Source organism: Homalodisca vitripennis, chromosome X (assembly GCF_021130785.1).
Source record: "Homalodisca vitripennis isolate AUS2020 chromosome X, UT_GWSS_2.1, whole genome shotgun sequence".
Lineage (NCBI taxonomy): Eukaryota > Metazoa > Arthropoda > Insecta > Hemiptera > Cicadellidae > Homalodisca > Homalodisca vitripennis.
In genome coordinates, this window is record NC_060215.1 from 24,325,629 (window position 1) to 24,337,815 (window position 12,187).

General features: G+C 34.4%; 1 protein-coding gene across 5 annotated transcripts in view; it reads right to left on the reverse strand.

Annotated features, from left to right (window-relative positions):
* LOC124368794 (endoplasmic reticulum junction formation protein lunapark-B) overlaps nt 1–11,597 on the reverse strand; it is a 69,732-nt gene extending 58,135 nt beyond the window's left edge. For 2 of the 5 annotated variants that reach the window (XM_046826171.1, XM_046826170.1), the window contains exons 1-3: nt 11,307–11,596; nt 7,031–7,072; nt 1,372–1,559 (exon numbers count right to left, since the gene is read on the reverse strand). In XM_046826171.1, the coding sequence (XP_046682127.1) occupies nt 1,372–1,559; nt 7,031–7,072; nt 11,307–11,333 (257 nt within the window). In that variant the 5' untranslated portion in view covers nt 11,334–11,596. Of the gene's footprint in view, nt 1–1,371; nt 1,560–7,030; nt 7,073–11,306 lie in introns of all 5 variants that reach the window. The other 3 variants (XM_046826169.1, XM_046826172.1, XM_046826173.1) reach the window with 3 other exon arrangements.
* Between the last annotated feature and the right edge of the window lie 590 nt (nt 11,598–12,187).

Consider the following 12,187-nt stretch of genomic DNA (forward strand, 5'->3'; position numbering starts at 1 on the left):
CCCTTCCCACCATAACTAATTTTAAAGTAATTCAAATTATAACTCAAATCTCCTCAGAAAAAATTAAGTATTTTTACATTTGATCATTTATAGATTCAATAAATCATGAATTTACCCACAAAAAAATCTTTTTCTGCCCAGCAGTGTGTTGTCTGCAAGAGGCTGGAATTCCTACAATCCTAGTATGTGCAGCGGCTAGTTGGACATCAAGCCCCTCACTGCACCCTGACTGATTGCCTCAGTGTTAGCCCAATAATGGGCAGAAAGGTTTTGTTGCTCACTGCATGTAGAGCCAGTTTCACTGTTCCTTTTCACGTAAACCGTTCTCTAATTACCATCTTGGTTTACTTTCTCTGATGTGTGTTGTGTAGTCACTTGTTTTTAAATGGAGAAGAATCTGACTCAAGTTTAGACAATTCCGATGACACCATTTTTGAACACAGTGCTCTCAAGTGAATATTGTTCAGCTGAACAATCAGCTGAGTATTGAGTACGGACTGGGTGAGGGCCAGCTCCAGTGTTGCCGGGCTGACATTTCAACCCCCGAATGAAATTAATAATTCCCAATCAACAAATCAAAATAAAATAATAAATAAAACCATTTGTACTCTTTCACATTTTTGTTCACACGTTGGCTCATTTCCCACAGTGAATTGGGTTAATCAAATATTAATAGGTTAAACATGGCATAAACCCCAGCTGCATGTAAGTTCTCTTGAAAAACTATTAACTCTGATTTTGAGTGAAATATAACTAAAATGATAGGCGCCCAAATAATTTCTCAATCTAAACTTTGAATCTGGTAGTGTGAAAACAGGTAAGAACAATACAGAATTTAAGTGTAATATTTTAGCATTGTTTATTAGTTTTTAAGCAATCCACTCATTAGCAAACATTTTCTGATTCTCAATTATTGTGTGCAGTGACTAAAGAGAGCTAACTAGAGAAACACCTTCACTGCTGGTCTAAACTGAGTGCCGAACAATGGACTCAGTCTCTGTGCCATAAGGCATCACTGCCGCATTCAACATACTAAATACTGCTCCCAAGTAAACAACTTTAGTATTTTAGTATTTATCATAGCAATATAAAGGCTGCTTTTAATAGAGACTGTATGTTTTTAAACGAAGTTTTACATTAATTGAAAGAATATTATTAAGTGTAGTTACAAGTGCACTGTCTTGCTACACAAAAATATGGTTATGAATTTATGTTAATTTTACACAAGTTTGTTTTGTTTTTCATGAAACATAATTTTGATTATTTATGACCATGGTGTACTTTTTGTTTTTACAACAAACTGTACAATTAAATAATATATAACCGAAACAAAACATAAATGAACAATTAGTGCAAGGTTGAGTTACTCACATGAACGGCACCAGTACCAGAGGAACAAGCAAACCTAATCTGACCAGCCAAGACTCCGGCAGATACCAGACGAACACAATCACACAAGCCAAGATGTACAGAGCTGCGCCGTAGATCAGCACATTGGCAACTGCTTTTTTCTGAGACCTTTCTGTGTGTCTCTTGTAGTCTTCAATTTTTATAAGACTCTAAAACAAGTCAAATATAAGATCAGAATTAATCTATATAAAATACTACAACTTACAGGAAATTTATGTTAAAAGTTTCATATTAACACTATGAAAATATTATTGATCCATAAACAAAATGTTTTATTGTTTTTTTTAAGTTAGATCAAATCATTTCAAAACCATATCTTTCTCGGTAGATACTTAGTGTTTATTTGCACCTAATGTATAAGATTTGAATTCTCTAACCCTTGTTAGTTTGGGGATCTTATGGTTATGACAATGCATTAAATACATATATAGGTCATTCTCCAGATAAGGACAAATCATAGTCACCAACACTAATTTTGCTGATACAAAATAAAATAAAATAGGTTAATTTAATATTTTGAACAATTAATGCACTGCCTATTATCGTAGATTTAGTTTCACAGTCGGTAAAACTCTATTGGAAGCCAAGAAACAATAAGACATTTTCTGCTAGGAATATAAGCAACACCTTTCCTAACACCAAGGTACAGAGTGGGCCAGATAAAACCGGTCCCGAGCGAGTTTACGTAATACTCATACAATGCGTACAGGAAACTGAAAAAGTGACTAGGCGAAATAAAAAAAATACATAATATTAAGTAAAATGAAATTTTATTTTGTCTATTTTACAACATGTACATTTAAGGATTTACAGTCTCTGTTCAAAATGGGAGCCACCAACTTGTATGCAAATTTCAGCACGGCGAATCATGTTCAGGAAAACAGTCTGCAATTCTTCTACTGGAATGTTGGCAATTTCTTGTCGTATGTTTTGCTTCAATTCTTCTAAAGTCCGTGGGTTGTTGTGATAGACATTACCTTTGAGACGGCCCCAGAGATAAAAATCGCAAGGCGATAGGTCGGGCGATCTGGCTGGCCACAAGTCTTTACTGATGGTTCTCTCTTTAGTAAAATCACTGTGGATTCGAGCGAGAGATCGATCAGAAGTGTGACAGGTTGCCCCATCTTGTTGGAAGTACGCATATGACACTTCTTCTTCTGGATTCAGTTGTGTAACAAATTCTTCATAGATCCGTAGATAAACGTCTGTATTAACTGTCTCCTCGAAGAATATTGGTCCAATGATCCGGCGACCAGACATTGCGCACCAAAACACCAATTTTAAAGTCATGCAATGGTTTCTCATGGGTTACATGAGGATTGTGTGTTGCCCAATACCGCGTATTTTGAGAATTTACATACCCTGATAAGTGGAACCATGCTTCGTCTGTAGAAATGAATAAAAATGGATCCACGTTACCTTCTGCAATTTCTTGAAGAACCCATTGACAGTAACGTACACGTCTAGCCAAATCAACCTCTTTCAATTCCCTGAATAACACTCACACGATAGGCATGCATTTTTAATCCATGCAGTATACGCCGACAAGATGTTCGAGAAATTCCGACTTGTTGCGATAAATCGTCGTGTTGACTTTGAAGGACTCCTTCCAATAATGGTCTGTACATTGGCCACAGCTTCTGGTGTTCGTACAGTTGGTTGTTTGTCTCTCTTCATATTGGACACATTGCCTGTTGTACGCCACTTTTTAATTAAATCCTGAATGGTTGATTTAGCAGGAACTCGACCTTCAGGATACTTCTCAAGAAACTTTTCACGGACCGACATTATTGAAGTTGTACGAACATATTCCTCCACTATGAAAACACGCTGTTCTATTGAATACGGCATGATCCACACTGCTCGGTCAAACACTCAAGCTACACTGACGTGGACAGATAGACAGGACAGGAACGGACGGCAGACAGTAGTGGAAGGGGAAAGGTCAATGTCCCGTCATGCTGTACATCGGCGCGCCTACGCCTCTCGGGACCGGTTTTTATCTGGCCCACTCTGTATAATTAAATGTGTTCAGGTGTTAAAGGTGTGTTTAAATATGTATCATTTTAGGTACGTGCCCAGCCTTCTGTTTAATAGAGAAAGAAAAAAATAAATAAGCGTTGGCCTGGATGAGAAATAAAGATGTGCCGGAAGGAGAGGCCATGAGAATTCTGTCCAATTGGAAGGATCTGGTCCGACTCGTGACAATGGCAAGAATAGCACCCTACACGGCGGCGTGTCGACTTCAGGGAACTACCATTCATCTCAACTTCCATTATAGCCTTCAGTGACTTCATAAGTCTTAACTATTCTTTGTGGTTTGCTATCAGGTATGCAAATTTAATTAGCAAACTAAAAAGCCCTTTTTTTATTTAACTCTATAACTGACATTGGTATCATGGTATCACTCTGTACTGACGGCTCTATTTCAACAGAAACGCAGATTTTTTTTATAATGTATTACAATTTCATGACTGTCAGTCCAAATTTACACAATTACAAGTAATTTTATTCACAAATATTGGGAGAATATTGTAGTAACAATAACCCATTGTTAGTTTCCATGCTGCAAACAAATTATTAGTTTCCTAATAATTTGTTTGCAGCAAAATTTAAAAACTATTTTTGTAAATATTCAGCTCTGTGCAACTGCTTAGCAATGAGTTTTACATCAAAACTGTAAATGCATAACTTATTATAAATTTTGTGCCAATTCCAGAAATATATAGTTATTCTAACATTTACCTCAAAAGTTATTTCTATAAAAAAGTACAAGCACTTACACTTTTTTGTTTTTTTAATAGATTGTTCTCTAAGAAATAATATTTTTCATGGGTAAACATAATCTTATGACTGCAATAAATTATGTTTATGTACGTATTAAGTTAAAACAAAAATAAAATGAAAAACTAAATTTGAATCCTATTTTAATTATATATGTACACCATATACATAGTTTCATCTTTCACTCAGAGTCACTGGATTCCACCCTACACTTGCAGGCTCCATGTCAAACTGGTCTGGCATAGTATTCGAACAGATGGTAGGACTTAGGGTGATCTCCACATTTACATACAGGGTAAAAGAAATTAGTTTTCTTTTTCGAGTTTTCACACTCACATACAAGTGACAGTTAGTGTTTGGGGAGTTCATGAGCAAGACCAAGGACATCACCAGGTGGAAGAACAATTTCTCTGTATGACTCCCACGATTGCGAGCGAACACTTACTAGCCAACACATCCATTACGTGGTCTGTCAGGTTTACCTGATCACTAGAAATACGATGATATAAAACGAGTTTTGTTCGGTCGGTCTCAAAGATTTCACCCATAATGAACAATTAAAACTATAAACTAAGAAAGCTAACCACAGTAATAACAACACTAAAAACACTACAAAATACATTTTTCAACAAATATTATTGCATTTGTATCTCCAAACACAATATCCAGCACTTGTTTACAGTTTCACAACATGGTGAAAATGTTGTATGATAATCAATGTAAGAACAATAAATTGGTACTATAGTTAATGCTCTGACAGAATAAAAAAATAAATAAAAATCATTTATATGACCCTAAACACTTAAAAATTTAAATAACTGTACACATCTACTTTAGCAACGATTATTCGTCGTTAACAAATCAGACAGACCTTTGACCACAAAAATTCTTTTCATGCCAGTTGTAGGGTTAAATAAAGCATGGTAAATTATTTTTTAGGTTTAAAATACCAAATTTATATTTAAGTTAATTTAACAAATATATTTATTTTACATTAGTGGAAAAGGTGTTTATGTTATTGAGGAGTGGATGCTGTTTCAATTTGTACACTTTTTTCTCATATATTTAGCATGCTGTAAAACCACTAAAAAAATTGTTATTTATTTGTTTTGTGTGTAAGAGCTTTACTTTGTTTTCATTATCCTAATATTGGAATGATTGAACCAAATGCATTTAATTTTTTAATCTGTGTTAGTAACAAAGTTATCTATCTAGGAATCACAGGAAGGCTGTCTAGGAATCACAGTTGTGACTCACTACATATCAATTGTTAAATTCACCAGGATGAATGATACAGAGTGCATTATGAAAGGAATGCACATTTTCTAATAAAGATAGGTTTGTTCATCCGATTGCTAGAAATGGTATAAATTCTTCAAAATAGTTTCCTCCTGTACTAGTACTCCTGTGGAAATGATTCTGCCATACCTGTAAGCACTCTGGAGCTCCTTCACTAGAATGCCTCTCAAGAACCTTGTTACGTGAGTTTGGATGTTCTGCATTGACTCCCAGTGCTTTCTCATCATCTCTCTATTCAGTCGGGGGAACAAAAAATATTCATATGGAGCAAAGTCAGGGCTGTAAGGAAGCTGTGGTACCACAGGGGCCTTGTTCTGGATCAGGAAGTGAGTAACGACAAAGGCCGTGTGGCTGTAGACATAATCGTGGTAGAGCTTGAAGATGTCTTTTTTGTCGGACGCACGCGCCAGTTGGCCTTTCAGTCTCTTGAGCACCTCCAGGTAAAAGGCTGCGTTGACAGTTTGTACTTGCGGTACAAACTCAAAATGGATGATCCTCAGACATCAAAGAAGAATACCAGCATTGTTTTGATCCGAGAGTTCCTCATGGACGCCTTTTTAGGACTGGGAGAAGAATGTGTGTTGTGTGTGCCAACTTCTGCATTGGTATCCCGAAATAAATTGCTCCTCAAAGGCCTCTTGAAGCATTTGATAAGTTTCCGTTGCATTCTTCCCAAGCCGCAAATAAAACTTGATCGTGTACCGCTGTTCCGGCGAACGCTCTATCACGCCGTGACACAATACAAAAACACACTTCATGCAGACACATCCTACCACTCTTACTGCTTGAAGCGAACTGAGACTGGGTGCGTTTTGGAAGAGCAGAAGACCCACCACTTATCCGGGCCGCTCTGAGATCGCTGTGATAAATAGTAGCGTCACAATAAAATCATATGCATTACTTTCATAACGCACCCTGTTAAATTTTAAAATACTATTACATTTGTCTTATTTTATATTTGTAATGAATTTACATTCATATGTCCAACAAAATAACAATTTTAATTTACTACATGGGTTGTTACACAGAATAAATCCTCAATTGGCTATTGCTTTTCTTGTAATCTATATTTAAGTACTAACAGCAAATGAAGTTATTGAGCTCATTGTCATTATCATCAGAGAACTCTGATCTTACAAAACATGTACAAATATTGTACTCACGAATAAAATATATAGAAATAATTAATTCTGCTGATGTTAATATGTAAAAAATAAGATATTCTTTCAATTATTGTAAAATTTAAACAAATTTGGTTCTATAACCCGTAAGTTCATTTTTAACATACCTAAGCACTATTAGAAATATTAAATGTTTAGGTGAAAAATCAACACCTGGTTTTGACTAAGTGCTCTCGGAATCGGTGTTTACAAGAAATACTTTCTTGCGTTTAGAATGATATCTGCGGATTATACTAGTGTTTTTGATGCAAATCAGGTATTTAAAAATAGTTCCAACTAAAGAGTTTAGTGGCTTTAACAAGTCAAATTTTTAATGAAATAAACATAACAATTAACATAAACATTTAAGTACTTACATCTTCAATTGTTTGTAACTGTTCCATGGTTGTAGGCTTTTTCTGAAAAAAAAAAAACAAATAAATAATGTACCATCAACGTACTAACAGTCTAACCTACAGAAATGTGGGCGAACATGTAAACTACACAATAAGTAAATAGGTACTATGTATTCACATGTTTTGAGCAGAACAGGTTATCCAAGCTAAAAATGTTAATAATTAATTGTCTCTTTAGTGACATGGACTTTAAATTTGGCTATGAAGAAAGCCCTCTTCACTCATACCGAGTCATTATTTACACCACTATCTACGACAATTCTCAAGGCGCTTTTATTTTTATCACTCTTTTAAGTTGGTATTTCTCACAGATTCTGAAAAATTTCCTTGGCCACATTGGGCCATGGAGCTCATTCTAATATTTTAAACACAAAGAACACTTGGAGACTTGTTGACCCCCTTAGTGCCAATGTCCGATTGATCGGACGACTGCGGTACTACCAAAAAGTGCTGTTTGTTCAATTGTATGTTCAGAATTTATTTTTTTCCCAACGCCAAATATTTAATAGAGCTGTAATCCGGTAATATCCTTCACAAGATGTAGGTTTAAATGAATAACTTTTAACGTCCGCTGAAAATCTTTTCCTTTTTGTTATTTTAAAGGAAAATACCGGTCGGCTATTGCCAGCTGTTGTCAGTGTACATCTGTTTGTTGCATGTTACGGTGTTCACCTTTTTCCACTGTTGTCTGTCTATTTCTGTGTTTACATTGATATAGTTAGTGGGTGTTTTACTTTGAAAACATGAGCCATTCACCTATTAATGAAAATACAATCTAACATATTATAGACAGCAATGAGTTTCTTAGTGAAAGTGAATTTGATGATATGAATTCTGAAGATAGCTCTACTAAGAGTAGCGTTATGGATGATTCGGATGCTGAACCACTTTCAATCCTGACATAACCAGTACATCAGGCCTTCAAAGTAGCTTATCATCATCTGTAAACAGATCTCTGCTAACCTCATCTGATGAAAACTCGCCACCTGTAGGTAGGCCTAGGGAACTTGTACCGGAACAAATAGAAACAAGGTGGAAAGAGAAAAACCAAGATAGGTGTTCATCCTCTGTAGATTTTTGTCGCACCAAATATATTTTAGGTAAAAATTTAAGAGATAATAAAAGATCATTAAAAATTACCTAATAAACCTTTTGTATTTACATATCAAAACTTTTAGTCTAAATAATATTCAGAATCAATAGAAATTTTTTACTGATTTTTACCGTCCAATAACAAAATACGCTCAAAATGTTATTCAATAATATTGTCTTAATAGGAAGTTGTACCCCAGCAAATATCATGAAAGGCGCATAGTATTTGATCAAACATTGGCATCAAAAGAAAACTTTATGTTTCCATTGACAAACTTCAATTTTTTCCAACTGTCAATTGTATCCAAAATATATCTGGTTGTCTTTGGTATTAAAATGATGGTAAAAGACCAGTAGGGTTCAGATATGTCACTTTAACTTCATGTTCTTCTTCGTTCTTCTCCAACACATAGGCTAACCACCAATCTCGGTCTTTAACAACGGTTATATATCCATTAACATCAGGGTATTTTTGGATATTCACTGTATCTATTGTGTCTGTTGTGTCTTCAGAGAATAGTTTACACACATATTTCATACTCTTAAATTTACAGTAACAAAAGCATGATATTGCTATGTTCCTTTCATAGTTACTACTTGGCTGAAACGACTATTAAAAAAATTTAAACTCAACATACTTAAATCTTGAACCCCTCATCTTGAGTGGAGAAGGTCAAATTTATTCCAGATAAATTTTCAATTGAAATTCAAAGTTGAATAGGAATTAAAATTTGGTCATCATCCCTAGACATTGTAGTTCATTAGAGGCCATTACTTAAATACCATACACATGATATAACTTTGTTTGAATTAACAACACAACAAAGCGCACGTTTGTTGTTGATTGTGTATTTGTTTGTGTGTACATTTGTTGTGTGTTAGAGTTTGTCTGTTTGGAACAATAACGCCTAATCGAATTAAATTATAGGCTTATAAGATTGTATTAAACAATACTGTTATTCTAAAAAATGAAAAGGCTGGCAGTTGTTCACTATAAATATCAATACAGTAGAACCCCTCATATCCGGCCTCGGTTTTATCGCACCTCGGTTTATCCAGCCACTTCCCGGAAGCCAATATCGAAATTTATTTACCACGGCTTGCAGACGCACAGTTGCACGCACTAGTCTCCCACGACTCTTGCGTTATTTTGGTGTATCTATTTGTTTACATTTTCCTGTTTTGTCCTCAGTTGAGCTAGTAGGTTTAACCTGTAAACAGTTCGTTGATTATTTCCAGTGCGGTTAGTACAGTACAGTACAATTGTTTTGTATCGTCAAATGTTGTGTACTGTAGGTTGGTTTATCCGGCCGAATCATTATCCGGCCAGGGGCTCGGTCCCGTGGTGGCCGGATATGAGGAGTTCTACTGTATGTCAAATATTTTTATTTTTTATATTTTAGGTATTTTTAATTTATTTGATTGTTGTTGCTTATTATACTGCAGCCTGTTACTATACCATAGTTATCTCTACATTCCCCTGAAAAAATAATATAGTGATATTTATGTAAAATTGTGTTTACAGTGTAATAAATAAATAAATATATTACTCAAATACATTTATAGTAAAAGTGTATTTTGTACAAAATTTGTGTAAGAATGGGTATAAAACACTCAAAAATAGCCTGTTAACTAAGAGAAAAAGTGTGTGGTTAATACATTGGGTAATTATCATATTAACGGCTGGAGCGGAAAAATACGAGTTTTGCGTTATTAACTTATTGGAATCGTCGTATAGAACAAAAAAAAAAATAAGGTTTGATGGGGTGTAAATGAGAAATAACGAAGTTCTAGAACATTAAAAAAATGGAACAACTGTTCACGCACGGAGTAATATTTCCATGTTGTACATCCACGTCGAGCGTCACGTGACCTTTTGTGACCATGATTCAACCTCATGATGACGTCATCGGATGCGTCGCCATCTTTGCAAACGTAAATGAAAAATAATACTGAAATGAGCAGAATTTTGATCCAAATGAACAATGTTTTTCTTAATTTCGAGCTACAAATTAATTATTTGTTATCGAAATGAGACGAGTGCCTCTGACCATCAGCGCGGGCTTCGGCTGCCCAGCGCTGATGTCAATGAAAGAAAAACATCCCTCGAGATAGTACCTATCAGTAAAATATCAAATTCTAGAGGGGCTGATCAGAAATATAAATTGGAATGTAATACAAAGGCAATTATGTAGGCTTAAGTGAAAAAAACTTAATAAATCATGAAAAACTGTAATATAAATATATAGATGGATATTAACAGAGAACACTTACTTTTTCTAATTTTCCTATCGCAACGAAACAACAAAGTCTCCCGGTTTAAAAAAACAACACGCGACCGCACGACGAACAAATACACTTATTATTAAAAATTCCATGTTCAATTAAAAAGGAAGTAATTTCGTTTAGGTTAAAACGTAAACTCTTTACGTGCCCTACTAAACACTCAGACAAACACAATTCACTAGGGTTGGTCGAACTAGTGGATGGTTGATTCATAATTGTAATGTACTCACTCAATCCAACCTACTGAACACGATATCTTATGAAGCACTGACTCATGCCCCGGAGAACTCAGATAACATATACGCTATCAGTCCCGGCCGCAGATAATATTCAAGTAAACAGATTATCCAGACACAGCACACAAACTGAACATTAAAAAACATTAGAAACTTACCTACTTATGAATATACCCCCTAAAATCATGTTGTCATTTGCACCCCCTAGTACTATATATATTTTTTGTTCAGGAGGGTGAGCAGAATACTTTGATAACGTCAAATTCGTGATTTGCCGCCTCGGCCTTTAATCATATAATAACCATACATTATTATCATCTTGGTAGATGGCTAATTTCAGTTAGTTTCCAAATGCACTATTTTAAGATAAGATTATACCATAGTTCACTAGAAAAGAACAGAAAAGTCAACAGTTCTGTAAACGCCCACACTATCAAATTTTAAAGCATGAATCCTGAATATTGTATTAAACACCACAAATGTACTATGCCTAAACTTTCATCAACTTCACCTAACTCTTATTATAATATTCAATGTGATTGTGTATGTTAATCTATAGGCCTATTCAATATGTTAACTAATGCAACTACATTGAGAAACACTGCAAAGATATGTATACTTACTCTAAATCTGGAAAGTAGGGAACCCATTATGAAAGCTTAGAAAATTTTAATAAAACAGGGCCTAGGGTGGTAGGTTTTAATTTTACTTCCAAATCTCTTCTGCAACTACTGCTTTATTTAAAAATTATACCAGTCAAACTGTTGTTGAATTATTTTAAAAACAATATTTGCACAAATAATTATGACAAAAAACCATAATCAAACTGATAATTTTACATCGTATTTTGTTAATCCACTCTATCGGCCGGAACCAAAAATGTTTCAAAGCTACTTTACACTGTTACAATATTATTTTTTAATTTAGTATTTTCGCTTTACCTTTAAACATTGAATCACAGCCATCAAAATCTACATTGATTAAAAGACAGTACTGTATGAAAAATATTAGCTTAACTTGTTCATAGTATGTATTTTAGGGCCTAATAAAGTTGTTTTCCTTTATAATTGCTTTTTGTTATTAATTATTTATAATTTTTATATATAATATTTATATAAATGTATGTTATATTTTCAGTTAGTACGGTGAGGCGTTGCACATATTTTATTTTAATCATTAATACTTATTACTCTTGCGATATTGTTACATTTTTTGTTATCTGTTGCAGAGATTTAATATGGTAAAATTTGAACTCATAATTTTAAACTTCCTTACTTAAAGACAATGTATAGTATACATTGGTGTCCATAAGTTAATTATGTCTTAATTTACATAATGTATGATGACTATCTAAAATGTAATTTACTTTTACTTGTACGTTACATTACTTTTTCTTTCATAATAGTGATTTGAATAGTTTTCAAGTTTCACAGTGTGTCAATGTTTGTGTATTAGGTGGTATTCCTGGCCCGCCTAGACTTCAGTTTTCCCCTAACCGGTATCT